Genomic DNA, 22821 nt, shown 5'->3' on the forward strand with positions numbered 1-22821 from the left:
TTAGTGACCCTGAGGATCTACTTTTCTAATATGAAAGGGGAGGGGTTATATGTGTTCAACAGGAATTAAATGCTCAAAAATAAAATCCTCAAAGTCACAATGCAGAAAAATAAAATTTCTGCCTGTTAGTCCAAAAACTATCTTCACGCATAATGCAGGCTGCCAGTGTTTTTACTGAGTACACCCAGTCCAAACTCAAGAACAATTTTCCATTTGTTAAAAAAAAATCAGAATTACAATATTAACACAACATTATTAGTTGTGGTAACCATTTTAGTTCAATAGTGTTAGGTCCAAGCCTAAAGAAGACACAGTAAATTGAATCAGATCCGATTCTTTATTTGCTTACACCTAATGGACAGAATCTTGCTAAACCTTCTAACCTGCTAGATACCAAATCTATAACCCTCTATCCTAATCAGGGACGTGCAGTCAGGAGAGGCAGGGGAGGCAGAGCCTCACCACGGTCATCATGAAAAGAAAAAAATGTAAAAGAAAAAAGGATGAGCTAGTTGCTGCCAGAATCACCATGGATTATTCTGCTTAGTGCTTAACTGCTTAAAAAAGCCTCTAAAAAAGTGCCCTCTACAGGAGGCGGCAGGAGAACGAGGTGCCTCATCTAGTCTGACTTTATGATCACTTGAGCAGAGTTAAGCAAGGGTTAAAAGCCAAAAAATTCCTGACGTAGATGAGGTACGTCATTCTCCTGCCTCCGGTAGAGGGCGTTTTTTTTAGAGGCTCTGGCAGCAACTAGCTCAGCCTGACCTCAGCTCATGCCTATTTCCTTTTACATTTTTTTTTCTTTTCATGATGGCAGGCAAGAGCAGAGTTGAAATCCTCTCTGAAAAAGCTGGAAAAGGTACGTGTGTGGGTTGGAGGGAGAGGGAGGAATTCAAAAAGTTTGATTGCATGCAGAGAGCCACGTTGTCTTTTCAAACACACACACACACACACACACACACACACACACACACACACACCTGGATAAAAGTATATAAGCCCAGCTTCACTGATTACAAGTTTGAAAAGGCAACATGGCTCCACCTGCAATCAAAGGCTCGGATCGGAAGGCAGCAGGGGAATGGGGGGGGGGGCGGTATGGCAGAGAAGCTGCTTTCAAGCTATTGGAAAATATATCCAATCCAACTTCTGTGTTTGTGTTTGTTTGAGAGTGAGTGAGTGAAAGAGAAATCCAACTTCTCTGTGTGCATGTGTCTGTTTGAGAGAGGGGGAGGGAGGGAGAGAGGGAGGAAGGAGGGGGAGGGAGAAGAAAAAGAATGAAGGAAAACATTTTCTCAAAGGAGAAAAACAAATGCTGTCACTTTAAATCGGAACTGAGCATGCCTGGCTGTGGAATTCTGGGAGTTGAAGTCCACAAGTCTAAAAAAATTGTGAAACCCCTGTGTCAGTGCCTCACCAGCCATAAACCTCACTGCACGTCACTGATCCTAATAGATATGTTCTGAGAGATTCTAAGATGCGGCTACCCTGAATCCCCCCCCTCTCCACACTTACTCATCTAGCTTGGGACTGCATAGTCTTTTAGTTTGGTCTTCTCTCTGATGTAGTGCCTCCTCACTGGGAAAGCTCTGTGCTATGCAGGCTCTGTTCCACTGTTTCTCCAAGTGCATATTCCATCACAAACAGGAAGCACAGTCTGTTAATAAACTAACCTGCGACTTTCTGCTGAATAGCAACATTTTTTTTACAATAATATTGTAAATATTATATTGTCATAATTGCTATAATGTAAATCAATGTTTCTCAACCCCAGGAACTTTAACAAGTACAGACTCTTAAAACTGGCTGGGGGAATTCTGGAATTTGAAATCAAAACTTCCATATGTTGCTGAGGTTGAGAAATGTTAATATAGATCACTTAGTCTGCCTTTCTTAAAGGTAAAGGTTTCCCTCACACATATGTGCTAGTCATTCCTGAATCTAGGGGGTGGTCCTCAGCTCCATTTCAAAAGTGAAGAGCCATCAAAGACATCTCCATGATCATGTGGCTGGCATGATTAAATGCCAAAGGCTCAAGGAACGCTGTTACCTTCCCACCAAAAAAGTGGTTCCTATTTTTTCTACTTGCATTTTTACATGCTTTGGAACTGCTAGGTTGGCAGAGGTTGGGACAAGTAACTGGAGCTCACTCCATTACACAGCACTAGGGATTCAAACCGCCAAACTGCTGACCTTTCTGATCAACAAGCTCAGCATCTTAGCCACTGAGCCACCACTTCCCTTTCTTAGTAGTATCTTAACTTGGCTGCTACCACCTGCTTATCTTCTTTCCTGATTTGTCTTTGCTAGAAAAGGTCTCAGCTCTTCCTCCTAGCCACTGCCTAGAATCGCATTTTCCTACAGCTAGGAACCAGGACTACAACGTAAAACCTTCAATTTGGCCATTGAGTCCTTTAAACCTCATCAACTTCCTTTAAACCCCATCAACTCAAGAACAATCCTGCTCATTTTCAATCAAGAAGACAGTTCCAATCATGCAATCAATTCTTTTAAAATGCCCATGGAAGGCTTCAGTTATAAGCAGGCTGTTGCCAAGTGAAAGAAGACTAGATTTATTTTTAGAGTTCTTTAAACTTCTCTGATAAGGAGATAGCATCATTTCCCATCGGAGAACAACTTAAAAATAAACAACTAATCATTCTTAATAGATGCAATGCTGACAGTTCTAATGCTAATGAGAGCACATCCATCCGGCTTCTAAACGAAATCATTTGTACAGCAGTGTTATGTCTAATGGCTCATCCCTGCTATAATTACTACCAATAGATTCCAGCAAAGATTGATTACAATAATCATTACATTTTTCTGTAAAAACCCCATAATAAAACCCAAAATAAAAAAGTATGGCTTTAAAATGAGGCTGAAGATTTCTTATCCAAAACCATGAATTTTATTCTCCCTGAAAATTTTATTTGCCTACCCTTCTATTCTTCTTTTAGCTTGTATTCCCAAATTTTGTTTTGAAAAAAGCCCACTTCTGACAGTATTTCAGCAATATGATCTTTCCTCTCTCTCTTGTTCAATATATTAGTTCTTTAAGTATCTTTAATAGCATTCTTACAAAATATATGGACTACATATATTCTCCTGTTTAATGTCCTGTATCTCCAAGGCTGAGAAAGATAGGCTTAAAACATTAAAAGGCACGTAGCAACAGTAGAGGCAACATTGAATTAGTTATTTTCTACTTAGGTACCTGTGGAAAGAGATTCTGATGTTTCCAAAGCAATATTGGCCAAAGTCTAAGAACAAGTAATGCATCAAGGGAAAGCCTTAATAGTAGTTGAAATCACACCATATTTCTAGGTGTAAATAATGTGCTGATTCCTAAATGTTGTTATTTGAAGGAATCTATGCCGTAAATTATAAGCGTTAGTCTCAATATTTTCTCAGGATTTCTGACAAGATGGCAGCTAGATAATTTCCAAAGTTTTCTTCAAATCTATAATTAGGTTTAGGAGTTCTAGATATGGTCAGTGCTGAGAGAAAAATTGGGACTGCATAAAGCAACCAAATGAACTCCCTGTGAATACATAACTGAGCCCAAAATGTCTGTTGCTGAGTGAGACAATTTGTTAAGTGAGTTTTGTCCCATTTTACAATCTTTCCTGCCACAGTTGTTGAGTGAATCACTGCAGTTATTAAGTTAGTAACATGGTTATGAAGTAAATTTGGCTTCCCCATTGACTTTGCTTTTCAGAAGGCGACAAATGATCATCACATGACCTGGGACACTGCAACCATCATAAATATGAGTCAATTGCCAAGAGTCTGAATTTTGATCACATAATCATGGGGATGCTGCAACGGTCATGTAGGGAAAGGTCACTTTTTTCAGTGTCATTGTAACTTTGAATGGTCACTAAATGAACTGTTGTAAGTCAAGAACTACTTGTAATTTAAGATCCATTGTTTTCAACCAAGCTAAGATGTAGCTGATTGTTGGGCTGCAATATAGCAATAGCACTTAGACTTATATATCATTTTACAGTGCTTTACAGCCCTTGCTAAGCAGTTTACAGAGTCAACATATTGCCCCAAAACTCTGGGTCATCATTTTACCAACCTCGGAAGGATGGAAGGCTGAGTCAACCTTGAACCGTTCAGAATCAAACTCCTGGAGTAAGCAATCAATTAGCCTGCAATAATGTATTTTTAACCACTGCACCACCATATACATTTGAAAGTACCTCTAGTAAATTTCTATTCATAGGGTGCACTATATTCTTTAGATAAATAACTTTGGAGTGTTTAAATAATATAAATATAATATATTTTGCAAGTGATTATGATATGATCCTATTCCACATACTAATTCTCATATGTTATTGAGATTATTTAACTTTAACTGTCTTGCTCTTTCTGTTTTTACTTTTAGACAGATAAAGTAGAAATAAAGAAGTACTACCGAAGTTCATTAAAATTTCGGGTAAGTAAGATGAGTAAATTGGGTAAACTTGACAGAGTAACAGTTACTTTAGTTCATTTTGGGAAACTATACTATTGTTAATATATTTGGTCTTTTTTCAACATAGCAATCAATAACAACAGTTTTTCAAGTTTTAATTATCTAAATTTTTACAAAGTCAGGAATCAATGCCTATACATAAATAAAAAGACTAAAAGAAAAATATATCAATAAATAAAATATGTAAACCAACAATTTACAAATAATGAAACAATTATTAGCTGGGAACAAAATCAAAATATTTTGAGAATCAACTGATTCTGTCTAACTACTTAATTTCCAAAGGAAAATGAAGGAAAGATATAGGGGTGGTAAGGAGACACAGTCCCTAAATGAAAAGGCAGTCACTGGGGAAACAGTCTATAGCTGTGATGGCAAACCTATGGCATGTGTGCCACAGGTGGCATGCGGAGCCATATTTGCCAGCAGGGCAGCCCTCAGCTCCGTTGCGCATACGTGCACCGGCCAGCTGATTTTCAGCCTTCCAGAGAGTCGAGGGAGGCTGTTTTCGCCCTCCCTATGCTTCAGGAAAGCCTTTGGAGCCTATAGAGGATGAAAAACAGGCCCAACGGGCCAACTGGAAGTTCATTCCTGAACTTCTGGTTGGGCCGTTGGGCCATTTTTTGTCCTCCCCTGGCTTCAGGAAACCCTGCAGAGCCTGGGCAGGCGAAAACTACCCCACCCCGTGCGGTGGTGGTGGTGGTTTGTGCATGCATACGTAGGGAGGTCGCACAGGCATGCGCAGGAGGATGGGGCATACACACGCATGCAATAGTGTACACGCACACAATTTTAACATCTTTATAAAAAGGTTAGCCATCACTGGTCTATAGAGAAGCCAGTTAGTGAGGCTTGTATTTCCTGCATGGGTGAAAGTAAGGTTATGGCCAAACAGTGGCCATAGTCCAGACCTTGTACCAGCCTGGGCCCAATACCAGTTTGCCATACTGAGTGAAATTTCTGAAGCCAGTTTAAGAAATATCAGTGGGAAGCATGGCAGTCAAATGTAATGCAGAATTCCCTTATTCTGTCACTGATCTCTAGAAATGGAATAGATTAAAACCACCCAGAATACTTTGCAAAATTTTAATCATAGGCTGAAAAGCTAACTTCAGTCAGTGAAGATGAGATGGGAAGTACCTAAACTTTACAAATGAATAAAATAAATCAATAAATTAAAATATTATAAACATAGATTATCCCATGTTTCTGTCAACATCTTGCAAAGAAGAACAGATCACAGCATCATTATTGATGTGGTTGTTTTCTTAGCAACCATTAGATTAGAGGTCAAAACTAGAAGTTCCCCAGCTGTGTAAAATTGTAAATATTTTCAGTAGAAACAAGGAATAATGAGAATAATTTATTCTTCTTACTTTGCTTCTCAATTAGACACTGACAATTCTGACAAATATTCAGAACTCAAAACTCCAAATTAACTTTGAGTAACTTTTTTTTATTATTATTTTTTATTTTCAAAACAAACACAACACAAAGAATCCCCCTTCTTTACAAACTGTAGAAAGTGTATCAGTTTGTTACAAAAGACTTTCGTGCATCTCTTCCACAGTCATCAACCATAATTCATATTAACTCAAGTATTTTGTCAGATATATTTATACATATTACCATCATCATACCTCCATTTTCATTTGACTATAATTGTTTAAACATCCTTCATCATAAAATATATTAAGATTTAAAACATAATCACATACTGGCATTTCATTTGCTATTTCTAAAATCCTCCAATAACACTGAATCCTTATGGCCTATTCTAGCTAAACATCCATAATATTTAGTAACAAAAATTTCTAATCTTCCTTTCCAAATCACTGTTTACAATTTACATCCAATTTCCTTATGTTGTATCATACATACATACATACATACATACATACATACATACATACATATGTTGTTATCATTATCCCTCCTTTATTTGACTGTATCCTTTATCATAACATTTTCCCCCTAATAATCAAAACTTTGAGTAACTTTTAATACAAGTATTAGATTAATATTAATTTAAGCAAGACTAACTGAATTGTTTGCTTCACCAGCTTGATGTATTTTCAGTAATTCCATTTGATGTTTTATACGTTATATTTGGAATCAGTGCAATATTTAGAGTAAACAGGATAATGAAGGTAAGAAGAGATTATCTATTATTACTCTTAATCCTGGGATAAAATTCATATTCCTTATGGTTCATTGATCACACTGGGGATGAGACCAATTCAAAATGAAAACATGCCACACGCTTTCCTAGTATCTTTCAAATATTTTTCTTTGAGGAAAAAAGCTCATTCATTTCTTTCAGTTCTGAATGAATTTTAAAATGTTATACACTAATGTTGGACACTAGGAGACATTTATTTTATGAATTAATATTAATGTAAATTTGCAATGTAAATTTACAATGTAAATTTACAGTATAAATGTAATTGTACAAGTTTATCTAAAAATAGGTCTCACTGTGTTCAGTTAGATTTACAAAGACATTTTTAAATTAGAGTTTTTCAAACCTGTCAGTTTTAAGATATGTGGACAGACTAGGGAATTCTGGGAGTTGAAGTCAACACGTCTTAAATTTGAAGAGGTTGAGAAACACTTCTTTAGGCTAATGGGTACATTTGGAATGTGGACTAGATTTTATTCCCTTTGGGGATATTTACAAAATTGCTGCTGTGAAATTTCTGTCTCAAAATGCTTCTACAAATATTTTTATCTTTGATTTTCAATGTTTGCCTGTTTGTGTTTTGAGGAGGGAATGAAGATGCATGTGGGTATAACTACTTACTGTTTTTACTTTCTTAAGATGCCTGTGGATCCCAAAACTATTCATGTAAAGTATAATAGCTGTGACTGATATTGCATATATGCAATACGTATATCGGTTTCCTTTAAAAATAAATGAATAAATAAATATTTAAAAAGCAGCAGGAAAGATAGGCATGAGCATCCACAGAAGAGGTCAAGGGTAAATTTATATATGTAAGATGATTTCATTATGTAAATGCTGCAAATTAAGTACTTATTCATGATTTTTAGACTCTGTACTTTTTGGGGTGAGAGGTGTCCTGACTCATGATCTGTTTATCTAATTTAATTTCAAATTAATGGATTAAAGATGCTTTTTAATTTGCAAAGTTTAAGAAGAAGTTATTCAGACAATTGTCTCGCTTTCAAAAAGCTAATTATATAAAAATCAAGTCATGAATAAATATAATCAGCAAAACTTAGTCAGGAAAGTTTGGTTAACTGAATAAAACAACAGTGTCAAAAACACTGATTTGCTATCAGGGGAAAAAAAACATCACCTCCCCTATAAAAAAGGGAACAGGTAGGCAATTTATGAGAAAAATGCATTATAGAGGTCGTTTTACTTTTTCTTGTTTTATATTTAGTATCTCACATTCTTTGAATTCAATGACAAGTTAGAGGCAGTAATGGATAAAGCATACATCTACAGGTATGTGTCACCAATGTTATAGTATCACATAGTATAGTCTTCATTAATATTTTAATATTTTGGAATGATGATGAGGAGGGGGAAGATGCAGTTTTCTATAGTTTTCTGCAGCTTTATCTGCAATCTGTAATGGAACAATTCATGCAATCACATGGAACATGTTATAAAGTCTAGAGTCTTGTGGGAAATCTAGATTTTGACATTTAAATGAACAATATTTATGTTACCAGAATTAAGTTCCGGTGTGATATAATGGAATCTACAATACTTAGCAAAATCTGTCAGGTTTCATACCTGGGCTTGGCTAGTCTTAGCATAAGACTCTCAGACAAAACTTTGCTAGATAGAATCTTTACTTCACACAACAAAAGGATTTATGGTTCATTCAGAGATGTGTCTGTGTGTGTATTAATTATTGCCTTTTTCTTCCCACGTATCTGTGGCAAAAGATTCTTTGTTAGAATTTTGATTGCTGTGATAGACTACTCCAGATATTGTAAAAACAGTCAAGGTAGTTTTAACTGAAAAGCAGCAACACAGCCTAGATTTAGAGGTATGGAAAAAAAGTGTTTCAAAGAGTCTCTGTCTTAATTGACTTACTGTAAATCTGCCTGGGTAGGTACTCTTTCAGTCTTCAAGATTATGTTTTTGCTCTGGCTAGCACATTAAATATGCCTTTTTGAAATCAGTGTTTCTGCTTGAATTTGTCAACCACGTGGGGCTTTACAATTTATCTAATTTATTTATTATTTTTACAAATAGCAAAAAGCAGCAAGCCACATCATTTTCCTCCTATTTTCCCACAACAACAAGCCTGTGAGTTGTGTTGGGCTGAGAGAGAATGACTGGCCCAAAGACATCCAGCTTTCATGGCTAAGGCAGGACTTGAACTCATAGTTTCCCGTTTTCTAGCCTGGTACCCTAACCATCAGACCAGACTGCCTCTCAATAAACAATGTCCTTGGGAGGCAACGAGAATATGTTTTCATTTCAAATCTCTCTAGTCTGAGGATTTCTGATTTTAACATCAACAGCTTCCACCAAATATTATTTCACGAAAACAAATGTTTATTTCCAAATATCCAATGTAAATTTAATTAGCCAGCTGTGTTATCCTCCTGGAAACATAATTCACTAGTGTCCCTAGACCAGTTAAATAGGAATTGAATTTCAAAAGAGTAAAATATATTAGTAGCTTTTTTAAATCCTGTTAATATTGGGTGGGTGTCAGTGTTACTATTGACCAAAATCAAAATTTCCTAAGAAAAAGCAAACCCAGAAAAAAAAATGCATCTCAGAACTTACATAAACTTTGGGTCTTTCTTTCTTTCACAGGGTCATTCGAACTATTGGATATTTGTTGTTTGTCTTGCATATTAATGCATGCATATATTACTGGGCTTCAACCTATCAAGGACTTGGTAGTACCAAATGGGTGTATGATGGCGAAGGAAACATGCAAGTGGTTTTATGTTACATTTCCCCTGTCATCCTAATTAAATGCTAAACATTCATAAACGTTTCCACTGGTAACCTTTTGCTCCAGTTTTAACAGCAGTAAAATGTGCTTATTATATGGAAGACTGGTACAGTGAATGTTAGCATCCGGTTCATTTTATCAGTGAATGTTAATGATTTCATCTCTTTCCTCAATCATTTAGCCATCACATGGCTTCATAAATTAAACTGACTCATTGTGTAAAGTGATAAGAAAATTACCACTTGGAAAAGATCAAAGAAGTCTAAATGCAATAAATAATGCATCATTCAGATCATAAGAGACAATATCTTTCCTTTTAAGAGGCTTTATAGGATCTAATTCCACCATTTCTTTACTTACAGTGAAGGTCATATGCAAACATGTTCTTAAAAAAGATAATGTCTGTGGAAGATAACAGTATTTATTATAATTGACTGCTTGAAGTGACTAGGGAAGAGATGCCATATCATACATAAATTCACAGAAGGAAAACTAAAACGAATGGGTGGGTGTGATGAAGTGAAGATAACATGCTCTGAAGTATATATTTCTAAGAAAGTGAATAGTTACTATGGAAATGTCCAAAGACAGCTTAAATCTCAAGCCCTGTGTCCTACTGTCTACAAATGTCAGACATCTGCAGTAAGTAAAACTATTCTGAAAAGTAGGTAAAAGCACACAAAATGCAGAGCCCCCAACTGAAGAATTGGAGAGCTTAGAAATCATGCTTGCACAACACCCTGTGGGAACACTCCAGTAATATAAGCACACAGGGTGCCATTTTGCAGAGAATAGAAAAGATGACCTTGACAGCGATAAGCAAGATCCATTCTCACAGTGACACAGTGAGCAGCACGACTCAAGCCCAAAACAATCTGAGGAAGGGAGCAAACAGCTCAGATAAACACTTCCTTAGTTTCAGGAAGCTTATTTCACAGGAATATAAGAGAGGACTGGGAAGTGAGAAATAAAGCACAATTAGATTTGCTAGATTGCAACCTGGGGAAGTCTAAAACTACCCCAGGTTGCAATCTACAGAGAAGTAGTAGAATTCTGAAGCCCCCTGGATCCAGAGATTTGCAATTTTTATCTCTGAATTGGGTAGTAACTCCTCAAACATAATTTGGGGGGCTTTCTGCATTCACATCTGCTTCTAATTTATCAGGTAATAGATATGACTAGAGTAAGGTGACCAGACGTCCCGCTTTTGGCGGGACACCCCCGCTTTCCAATGCATTTTCCCGCGTCCCGCACGCTTTTTTAAAAAGCACGCTTTTTTTGGCGCTCGCAGCTCCCGCCCATCAGCTGCTAGCTTGCTGGGCTGGCTCATCGTTCTGTTCTCTATCCTACCAGATGAGCCAGCCCAGCAAGCTAGCAGCTGATGGGCGGGAGCGGCGAGCGCCAAAAAAAGCGTGCTTTTAGCCTTTTACCTCCTACAAATTTAAGCCAGCCCAGCCTGCCGCTGATTGGATTGGCCTGGACTCCAGCCAATCAGTGAGCTGGCTGGGATGGAAAATTTTCAGCACGCCACGTGCTGAAAATTTTCCATCCCAACCAGCTCACTGATTGGCTGGACTCCTTAGCTGAGCACGTCTGCGCGAGTCTCCCATTTCATTTCGTCTTTGTTTTGGGGTTGCAGCTGCACTTACTCACTGGTGAGTAAATCATGTTCATGTTATGATTTGGTACCGGTGGGAATCGGGAGGCGCTGGGGGGAGGAGACAGCCCTCCTTCTCCCCCTTTGCGGAGTTCACAGCCAGCCCCTGTGCTGCGCTGGCATGGGCAGCAAAGCTCTGGAACCGAGTGGAAGTTCTCGGGCGGCTGCTCCCTCGCTCTCCTGCTGTGGAGTCCGTTTGGAGTCCGTTTCAGTCATCAAGATAACTTCCACTCGCTTCCGGGGCTCCCGCCACCCGGCAGAAGCCCCGGGACCCAGTGGAAATTCGCTGCGCGAGGTGAAACGGCCGGCAGCAGCCTCGCTCTCCTGCCGCGGCTTCTGTTTCAGTCGCGCAGAAAACTTCCATTCGCTTCCCGGGCTTGTGCCGCCCGGGACCCAGTGGAAATTCGCTGCGCGAGGTGAAACGGCTGGCAGCAGCCTCGCTCTCCTGCCGCGGCTTCTGTTTCAGTCGCGCAGAAAACTTCCATTCGCTTCCCGGGCTTGTGCCACCCGGCAGAAGCCCCGGGACCCAGTGGAAATTCTCTGTGCGAGGTGAAACGGCTGGCAGCAGCCTCGCTCTCCTGCCGCGGCTTCTGTTTCAGTCGCGCAGAAAACTTCCATTCGCTTCCCGGGCTTGTGCCGCCCGGGACCCAGTGGAAATTCTCTGCGCGAGGTGAAACGGCCGGCAGCAGCCTCGCTCTCCTGCCGCGGCTTCTGTTTCAGTCGCGCAGAAAACTTCCATTCGCTTCCCGGGCTTGTGCCACCCGGCAGAAGCCCCGGGACCCAGTGGAAATTCTCTGCGCGAGGTGAAACGGCTGGCAGCAGCCTCGCTCTCCTGCCGCGGCTTTTGTTTCAGTCGCGCAGAAAACTTCCATTCGCTTCCCGGGCTTGTGCCACCCGGCAGAAGCCCCGGGACCCAGTGGAAATTCTCTGCGCGAGGTGAAACGGCTGGCAGCAGCCTCGCTCTCCTGCCGCGGCTTCTGTTTCAGTCGCGCAGAAAACTTCCATTCGCTTCCCGGGCTTGTGCCGCCCGGGACCCAGTGGAAATTCGCTGCGCGAGGTGAAAACGCCGGCAGCAGCCTCGCTCTCCTGCCGCGACTTCTGTTTCAGTCGCGCAGAAAACTTCCATTCGCTTCCCGGGCTTGTGCCGCCCGGCAGAAGCCCCGGGACCCAGTGGAAATTCTCTGCGTGAGGTGAAACTGCCGGCAGCAGCCTCGCTCTCCTGCCGCGGCTTCTGTTTCAGTCACGCAGAAAACTTCCATTCACTTCCCGGGCTTGTGCCGCCCGGGACCCAGTGGAAATTCTCTGCGCGAGGTGAAACGGCTGGCAGCAGCCTCGCTCTCCTGCGGCCAGCGTCCGTTTCAGTCGCTTCCCTTGTCCGTCTTGATTGCTGGAAGCAGTAACAAACGGCGCGTCCGCTCCGCAGCGCCCTGACAACCACCCCAGCCGGCGGCTACCGGGCTTCGCTGGAGTCAATTGCAAAACTGCGTTCAGCGCTTTGAGGACCTGAGGCATCTTGGGAAATGTAGTTCCCTATCAGAAAGAATGGAGTACCTGCGAATTTGTAACAACATAATATAACTTGGTGCTTCGCAGGTTACGAAAATCTCGTTTGATTTGCACACTGTTTTTTAAAAGTTAGATAAAGAAATTATGCTGTGAAAGCGACTAGATAGCCCCCCTCCCCTTCCTGTGTGCGAGAAAGGGAAGGAGAGGAAGGAAGGAGGGAGGGGGGAGGAAAAGAAGAAGGGAGGGGGGAGAAGATGGAAGGAGAAAGATGGATGGAAGGAGAAAGAATGGAAGGAGAAGGAGGAAGATGGAAGAAGAAAGGAAGAAAAAGAAGAAGGGAGGGAGAAGGAAGGAGGTAGGAAGAAAAGGGGAAGAGAGGGAAAGAGCAGAAAGACAAAGAGGATGAAGTTGATAGGCAAGAGGAAGGGGGAAGGAAGGGAAAAAAAGAGGGAGAGAGGAAAGAAGAAAGGATGGAACTAGAAAGGAAAGAAGGGAAGGAGGGAGGAAAGGGGAAGACAGGGAAAGAGCAGAAAGACAGAGAAGGTGAAGGTAGATAGGCAGAAGGAAGGAAGAAGCAAGAAATAGGAAAGGAGGGAAGGAGAAAGGAACAGAAGCGAAGAGGAAGGGAGAAATGGAAAGAGCAGAAAGACAGAGAAGGTAGATAGGCAAAAGAAATGAAGCTGAAAGAATGGAAGGAGGAAGGAAGAGAAAAAAGGAGGAAGGGAGTGAGTGAGGAAAGGAAATGATGGAAGGAGAAAGGAAGGAAGAGAGGGAAAGAGCAGAAGACGGATAAGGTGAAGGTAGATAAGCAAGAGGCTTCACACTTAGCGACCGTTGCAGCATCCTCATGGTCACGTGATCAAAATTTTCTTTGGCAACAGACTTGTATTTATGCTGGTTTCAGTGTCCTGGGGTGACCTTTTGACAAAAAATAAAATTTTTAATCAAGCCTCCCCCCCCCCCGGTCAATGGTGTCCCTCTTTACCAATCTGAAAATCTGGTCACCTTAGACTAGAGAACCTTTTTACAACCTAGATTGGCAGGTGCTATTGACTAAGGAGTGTAGGGCTTGGAAGAAACCATTTCTGCCATGATGCCTACCTTATGGAACACCATGCCACCTGAGATTAGACTAGCCCTGATCTTGTTGGCTTGTTACAAGGCCCCAAACCAAGGCTTTCTAACCAGACCTGGAGTCCTAAGTATGCGATGTAGCCTGTCTCTTGGGTTTGTCGGCAGTTGTTTTTGTGATGCTCATCTGCTATGAGTTTTTATTTTGATATTGTGTATTTTACACTATAAAATTTGTGAGATGACATTTCAACATTTGTGAGATGAGTGGCATTAAATTAAATTAAAATCTGTTTCTGTATTGGGATGCCCTACTCACAATAACTCATGTATTAGTTGCTAGCTGACTTGATTACTATAATACATTCTACATTTGGTTACTCTTGAAGCTACAGCTGGTCCAGAATGCAGCAGGGTAGGAAGTTTGGGCACTTTGCTACACACTCACATGGTACCTCTGACTCTTGAGCTATAGTGGTTACCAGCGAGCATCTGGGTGCAATTCAAGCTGCTGGTCATAACATACTCGCAACATATAAAGCTCCACACACACGGGTTCAGGTACTTGCAGGACCATCTGCCTCATAGCCTTTGTTCATCCCATCACATCTAGCAAGGACAACATGGACTTTCCCTTCTATTAGGAAATTATCTTGTGGGAAGCAGGAGTTGTGTCTTCTCTGACAAAGCACCTGCCCTATTGGCTAGTTTATGACACAGACAGGCCCACTGTATTTTGTGCTACATGAACGAGGTGTTTTTTCTATCATTTATTGTTTTGTCTCGTTCTTCCCATCTGCTTTTCCAGGAACAGAAACATTAAATTCAGTCAACTAACACTGCAAACGGTGTGTGATATACATTTTATGTTACATACACATTGCTCCATTGTTTACTTGGCTATTCTGCAGGTATTTAAAGATGGCAATCACATTGGCAACATTCACACAGCACACAAACCAATAGCATCGTTTCTTTGATTATGTGAACTCAGTATGATTAGTAAATTTAAAGTTTATGGTTTAGCATGTTGCAGTATTGATTTAACAAGCTATGATTAAAGCAAACTTTGGCTCTGTGAGCTCAGTCACAGTGTTACTTGGGCAATTTCCTAAGAGCTTATCCAGAAGAATGCAGGTTGATTTGAAACAAATCTGGAAGCCCAGCTTAGAAGCCAATTTAAAAGCATGGCTTAGTTTGGCTTAATAAATCTTCTTCCTAGCGTATTCCCGCAGGTGCAGGGTCCGCTTTAGCATCATTGAGTGCCACTTTGCATGGTCAGCTGCATCTCCAGGGTGCAGGCCAGCGGCTTGCATATCTATGTTGATGGTGTCTTGCCATCTCTGTTTTGGACGCCAGGTTGCCAGCCATTGACTTCTAGTTAGTAGGCAGTCTTGGCTATGGTGGAAGATGCTGCTCTCTGGCGATGTCCATACCAGTGGAGTCGCCCTTCTCTCATCTTCTCTATAATTGGTGCCACAACAAAATGTGGTATCATTTGTGATGTGGTCCAGAAGGGGGATGCCCAATATCCAATGGAGCATTTACATTTCCATGGCATGGAGATAGCTTTGGTTCCTGTTGTTGCTGCCCAGCATTCAGTGCCATAGAGTGCAACAGGGTGGATGATTGTCTTAGACAGGTTGGCATTCATATGAGTTCTCAACAACGGGTCCAGGCTACATTCATCCTTGCTCGCACCTCACCATTGATGTCACCATTGATGCCTTGGAGATGATAGTTTGACTAATAAATCCAGTCATAATCTTTCTTGCCTTGGTCAATTTAGATTCTGATCTACAAAAAAACCTACATCCATGTAACTGACTAGAACCATGATGGTGAACCTATGGCATGCTTGCTCGAAGTGGCAAACAAAGCCATGTTGCCTGGCACATGCAGCATCACCCTTTTCCAGGTTTCTGGCATGCATGCATATGCAATGATCAGCTGGCCTTTATGCATGCGGCAGTTCTGGAAACTAGTCTTCCATTTTCCAGTGTGAGCATGAGCTGATTGTTGTGCATGCATGCATGCCATTAACCAGAAGACTAGCTGGCCGATGTGCATGTGCGCGCCAAAAACCAGAAGTTCATTTTCTGGCATGCATGCCAACTGGGCAGCTCCTCTTCAGGGTCATGTTCAAGACACTCGGTGCTGAAAAGGTTCGCCATCACTGGACTAGAACATATCTGCATTATTGGTTGTATGCTTAGTGCTCGATTTGTACAACTAGACAGCTACTCTTACAGGGTACACAATTTCTTAATTACTCTTTATCTAGATAAAATAGTAGTGAAAATCTCTGTGCTTCATTACCTAATTATTATTATTATTATTCCCATGATTAACTGCTTTGGAAAAAAGCATTATTCCTTACTCTGAATGTTAATATTCAGTACAACCATTGTAGAAAAATAATGATATCAGTAATTGTTTTATATCTACAGGTATCTAAGATGTTACTACTGGGCTGTTCGCACTTTGATTACTATTGGTGGACTACCAGAACCAGTCACTTTGTTTGAAATATGCTTTCAACTTACGAATTTTTTCTCAGGTGTCTTTGTATTCTCCAGTTTGATTGGCCAGGTAAACAAAAATATTACTGTGTTACTGTATTTGCCATATTACTATAGATATTCCATCAATTCCTGTAGCCTACCAACTTGGTAATGATCACAGTGTAGACTGAACATCTTCTAGTGGTAGGACCTCCAAGATCCCCTCCAACATTGTTATTCTGTTCTAGTGTTAGGATTTCTTGTATGTGTATACCAGGGCTGTCAAACTCCCAGCCCACAGGCCAGATGTGTTATGCACTGGTCATGCCATGCTCAGCTTAGTGAAGGGGGAAAAAGTCCCAATACATCACATGTTGCCACTGTGACAACATGAGTTGGACACGCCTGATATAGATTATCCTCCAAGTTTTCTAGGACTTTGTTTTCTCTACTATACAACATTCCTTCCATTCTCATTGATCTTCTTTGAAATACTTATTGACATCCCTTAGCATACCTAATTGAGATTTGAATATCATCGTCAGTCCCAAGATCTTTGTTTTCCCAGATTTGTTTCCATCTTCAATATCTTTACAAAGGTTGTGTGGTACTGCTTCTTGTCTCTTCTAAAAGCAGTTGAAATACTTTAAGTTTCTTCCTAAGATCCTTGCCTTTCTTGAATGATGTCTTGTGGACAATAAATAAGAACAGCACAATTGGATGATACCATGCCTGTGGCAGGATAAGGATTTTAAAGAATATGGGTTATTCATTATTATCATAAGAGATAAAGAATTTTAGGCCAGTATAATTTTCTGCTAGTTCAAAGGGTGGTGAACAACATTTTAGTTTGGTTATGAAAAAGAGCTCTTACTTGCAGTGCATATGCTTCACATGCAGATTTCAAGTTAAAATCCAAAAAGAAAAGTGGTGGAAATAAATACTGCCAAAATAGAAAATCCTAAATTAAAATAGAAAATAATCTACTATATCACAGATCTCTCTGTTCGATTTATTAAATGACCTTCTTTTCAATTAGTGAATTAATAAACTGTTAAAATATATTCTAAGATAAAATAATATGGAAACTTAGAAAAGCCAGTACAAACTACATAGACAGCAATTTGTATTGCAACTAAAATTTTGTTAGCAAGATCCTATTATAATATAACATATAATGATAATGGCTGATATTTGCAGATGCGTGATATTATTGGAGCAGCAACAGCAGGGGAAAACTATTATCGTGCCTGTATGGATGACACAGTTGCTTACATGAATACTTATACAATTCCATGGCTTGTTCAGAATCGTATTCGAACATGGTATGAGTATACGTGGGATTCACAAGGAATGCTAGGTAAAATTCAAAATGTTTCCTTTTCCTGAGTCCGCTGTTTTGGGAATACCAGTTTCATTTGGTTTGATTGAAAAGGATTAGAAAGTTGGCGCTAACATTCACTGAATAATATCACTTAAACAACTGAGTTCAGATGATATGATGAGTCGCCATTATTCTATGTAGGAATGAGAAGTAAGGTTACGTAGAGACCTGCGCAGCAAACTGCCATGGTCTCAGTAGCCGTTTCTCTTTTAACCAATGATCTCACCGAACAGAGACAGGCCATATCAGGGAGTTATGTGAGATTCAACCTTGGCTGGGATGGCCTTCTGGATTCACAAGGGAAAAAAGAGGGAGTAAACCAAAAACAATACTGTTGCTGTCTATGCTCTGTTCCGCTTGATGAAATTGTATAAAAGGGTCAAATAAACTCTGCATAGGCAGACAGACATTTTGGACACAACCTGCCATGATGGATTTCTGAAACCTACATTCAAATCACTGGGGGGGGGGGAATCATTTTTCAGTATACACCAATAGAATAAACCACCTTTTATCATTTTGTCTTGCAGATGAATCAGAATTACTGGAGCAGATGCCTGGAAAAATGCAGCTAGACATTGCTACTGATGTCAATTTTGCTATTGTCCGGAAAGTCGATTTGTTCAAAGTCAGTAGAACTTTGTGTAGTGCAACAATTAACATTAGCAAAAAAATGTATAGCAAACAATTATAACAAGCATGTTCAGTTTGTACTACAACAGATATAATCAAATTACAGCAATTACTAAGGGGTTGGTGAGGATCATCAAGTTCTTACCAGTGGCTTAATAAGAACAATCCATAGAGATTCTACAAATACATTTGATCATCAAAGTGAGATATTGCAGCTATTGGAGTCATCACCCTGATGGTACTAGGATCATGTAAGATGCTGATCCATCCAGAAGGTTCAGTAAAGCAGGTGTCCCCAACCCCCAGTCCATGGAAAGGCACTGGTCCATGGCATGTCAGAAACTGGGCTGCACAAACAAGCGAAGCCCCATCCACCGGATGCAGGCAGCACACAAAACCATGCGCCCTCCAGTCTACTGAAAAATCTCTCTCCATGAAACTGGTCCCTGGTGCCCAAAATGTTGGAGGCCATTACAGTAAAGGAACTAACTCATACCACATAGCAAACAGTTATTCCTTGAACTCTTCCTATTCCAATCTTTGCTTCCAACAGTTAGATAAATGGACATCTGTTTCTTTATGTTGGCTTAGATTAAGATAGGAAAGACATAAGATACATGGAAGTAGTGACTGAGCTTGATCTAATAGCGGCAAAGACCTGGAATTACTGGACAACAATGCTTCTATGTGTCCTAGCTGTTCTCCATTATTTAGCTTGATTCTCACAAAAAACAACCACAAGAGTAAAATTGTTGTCAATGTTTTACCTTTACCTTGCTTGGCTGTGGTTCTCATAAAATAATTACCACATAAATAATCACATTGAAAAAAACTTAAATTTTTCTACACACAAAAAATGAAAGCCAAAGTTTTATAGGCCAAATATTTTGCATCTTTTTTCCCTTGATATTAGTCGTTTGTGAGAAAATTATCTTGTTTTAAGATTTTCAATTATATTTCTCCTCTTTTGAAGAGCTTTTGTTCCATTTATATTTCATGTTAAACTTTTGTAATACATAATTAGGCCAAAAATTTGAAAAGATCAATACTCAGATGGTATCAATTTCATTATCATTTTTTTCCAGTTCCTGTTGCATCTTTTGCAATTTTTTTGTGTAGTTTCTTCTGAGCACTCCATTTCCATCTCCTTCAATTCTCCTTTCAATATTTTTTAAAACTGTGAGCATAGATGGGATTCCAGCACTGCCAGCAGCTCAGCTCCCTATCTGACTGCAAAAACTTTCTGTTTCTGCCGTTTATCCATGAGGAACAGCTGCCCAGAATGCATATGGAGATCTCACAATCTCTGTTTGATCTAGGGAGATTATTCCAATCAGAATCCATCTTCCAACAGGTGTTCTCAGTTATGATGCCTCTCTGCTCCTTCAGAAACATTAGCTCACCAAAATTCCCCACCAGAAGCTGCCCACTGTTTAATTTTGCTGATAAGATTTCACTTAAATATATTCCTGAAAGAGGTTTGTCTTTCCTTTTAAACAGGAATGTGAATCCCAAATGATATGCGACATGTTGCTGAGATTGAAATCCATTGTGTATTTACCTGGTGACTATGTGTGCAAAAAGGTGATGCAATCTATTTGTTTTAAAAAAATAAAAAACTAATAAGGAGTTCTGCTGTAGATCAAAAATGAATGTCGAATAAAATTAACATTAAAATTACATACCATATATACTGTATATAATACAGAGCATGATCATCACATATGTTCTCAGATTTCTTACTTTGTCCAGAAAATATAGGATAATTTTAAAAAGAATATGAATGTTTAGTATTTAAATATGAATTATATATTGGTACATGTCATTAGAAGTGAAATATTGAAGCCACAATTTGCACAAAAATACTCCATAATACCCAGGAGGACATATGAGGCTGAGTTATAAAACTTTGTCACTTGCCATCTGAAAAAAAAAAAAAATTGAGATACAGATATGCTGTGTTCTGCCAAGAATAATCAGCATTGATATTCATGTGTTCAGTAGCTCAAGGTCAGTAGTTTCCTAACTCTGGCTCTGGTTCCATGAAAAAATACTGTTCACCTGCTTGGCACAAAGAAGAAGCTTCAATTGATGCCAATGGAAGCATATTTCCAAGAGCAAATAGCAACTTTGGGAAGATAATTTTTATTGGGATGCTAGCATATTAGAAAAAAAAATTATAATTTCTAAGCCAACGTGGTAGAGTCCCAATTCACAGGTATTCCATAGCTGCTATTTACAGAGCATAATACATATGTTAAACATATAAATCCATTGGGCACTAAAGGAATGTTCAAGTCACTGGACCATCCTAACTATATATATGATAGATATGTCCCAGTTGTATGCTATTTTTCTTTTATAGCGCACTCAATTACCTTGATTGGAATATATATATATATATCACACAAGCTTAGAATTTTCAGTTTTATTTGTCCAGGTATAATTGGCTTCATTTGAATGCTAATCAACTCACAAATGAGCTGGTAAATATGCAAGAAACAGCAGATGCTTTGGTTGGTTGATTATTCTTGATTTCCCCTTTGAAATTATGCAAATGATCATTAGGAAAATACTTAAAATGCTGATTTACTTTTGAGTGTGCATTGTTTCATTTGTCTGCTTTGTTATTCCTGTTCTTGCTTTGAAGACTGAAAGAAGGTGAATTTAAATAGATATTTACTGCAGACTTCCATCTATTAGGAAAAAGTTGATTCACTCTATTAGAATAAACTCCATGAAGGTTAATCTTCCTAGTTAACAAGAAATTGCAAAAAAGGGGGATATCAAATTAATTCACATTTCTTAAGACAGAGAATTTCTTTAGGCAATCCATGTTTAGACTTGAAGCCAAGATACAAATCTTAAGCTTCAGAGCCATCAATTTTTCCATATGGCATAAAAAGCTAGTGCTGAAAAGAATGAAATGTACCTCCTACTCAGTTTCACATCTCTTTCTACAGTGTAAGCATTAGCTTTGTTTTGAACTGATCTCCTAACTGATCTGCAAAAGTCCATATTAGATACCAGTAAAGAGTGAGTTTTCCATCTCTAACAGCTATCCATGTTTTTGCAATCCAGACATAATAGCCCTAATAATTACTGCATATGTAAACAATTCTTCATTTCCCACTATAATTAAATTAACATTTTAAAAAAATCTCATACATGAGTCTTCAGGAAAGCAAGTTATAACATTAAATTTATAACACAGGCTAGCAGAAGAAGAAAAATAAAGACCAACTCACTAAAAACATGCTCAAAATTGATTACAAAGTAATACTAACTAAACCAGGTACCTATTAGAAGTAGAAGTATCTACTTCTTATAGAAAAAAGTTTAGGTTCATTGCAGTACAATGTCTTCTAGGTTCAACAGTTCTAAATTGGTCAAAGATACTGAAAGCTGCTTAGCTGTCCAAGAAAATTAAGGTGATATTGTACTCTATAGTTTACCATAGGTAATCCAATTTAGAAGTCCAGAACACTCTCAGTCCTCATCTAAAATTATAATGAATAATAATACATATAAACTTTGGGAAAAGATGAATGGTCTTACCACATAGAAGAAAGTTGTTTCAGTAGCCAATTCTGTGGAACACTGTTTCTCAACTTTGGGAACTTTAGGACATGTGGACTTCAACTCCCAGAATTCCGCAGCCAGCATGATTCTAGAAGTTGAATCCCTCACATCTTAAAGTTCCCAAGTTTGAAAAACATTGCTGTGGAGAGAAGGAATTCAGTTTGTGGGAAGTTCACCAGTTGAAAATGGGATTTTATGTTTAACTCTGATTCTTCTTCAGATAGCATCCAACATAATTGGATATGATTCCTGATATGTTTTTTGCCCCGTCATGTGCATTTAGGGAGAAATTGGTAGAGAAATGTATATCATTAAACATGGTGGAGTTCAAGTACTTGGAGGTCCTGATGGCACTAAAGTCCTAGTCACCTTGAAAGCTGGAGCTGTGTTTGGAGAAATCAGGTATTCTTCTTTGTTCATCTTGTGATTTTTTTCAGAGAGCTAAACAAATAGCTATTTTAATAAATTATTATATGAATATCATTTCCAGAGAGGAAATGTTTCTTCCATCACAGATCAGTGCACACGAGAGTTTCTCCATATTGTCTGACGGGAACCAAGATATAAAGTTCTTGACTGAATTCCTCCTGTCTTTAATCTGTAAGCCACATCTTCCACCATCTTTTTCCATTTTGACCTAGCTAATTTGTTCTGTGTGTTCAATAGCATAAGGGGTGGAGTTATTGGAGAAACTAAAGGTCCTTGCCTCTGTCAAGCTAACCAGCCAAATATTACTCGGAACACTGCAGAAATGTTCTGAGAAGCAACTGATATGTTGAGAAGATGATGACATCTGAAAACCTATGCACTAATTCTGTGAAATACAGCACACTTCATCCCCTTGTAATCATCTCACTATCCTTATTAACCTCAAAAGTTATCATAACTTTAAGAACGAGAATTATAAAGGAATAGTATGCAAAATGTGAAAGTGAATTAACTTAATCCTTGCACATGTTTTTACTTCCCTGAACATTTCATCTCATTCTAATCAAATTATATACACACATACACACACACACACACACACACACACACCA

At 39.1% G+C, this 22821-nt stretch overlaps 1 protein-coding gene across 1 annotated transcript in view; it reads left to right on the forward strand.

Moving 5' to 3' along the window:
• CNGB3 (cyclic nucleotide gated channel subunit beta 3) overlaps positions 1-22821 on the forward strand; it is an 81363-nt gene that overhangs the window by 52542 nt on the left and 6000 nt on the right. The window contains exons 7-15 of the mRNA XM_087706891.1: positions 4400-4450; positions 6553-6639; positions 7900-7964; positions 9300-9422; positions 16129-16270; positions 17383-17542; positions 18097-18194; positions 19700-19783; positions 22065-22183. Coding sequence (XP_087563017.1) covers positions 4400-4450; positions 6553-6639; positions 7900-7964; positions 9300-9422; positions 16129-16270; positions 17383-17542; positions 18097-18194; positions 19700-19783; positions 22065-22183 — 929 coding nt within the window. The remainder of the gene's footprint in view (positions 1-4399; positions 4451-6552; positions 6640-7899; positions 7965-9299; positions 9423-16128; positions 16271-17382; positions 17543-18096; positions 18195-19699; positions 19784-22064; positions 22184-22821) is intronic.

Source organism: Thamnophis sirtalis, unplaced genomic scaffold (assembly GCF_051295495.1).
Source record: "Thamnophis sirtalis isolate CommonGarterSnake01/CBP01778 unplaced genomic scaffold, rThaSir2_p1.2 scaffold_2, whole genome shotgun sequence".
Classification (NCBI taxonomy): Eukaryota; Metazoa; Chordata; class Lepidosauria; order Squamata; family Natricidae; genus Thamnophis; species Thamnophis sirtalis.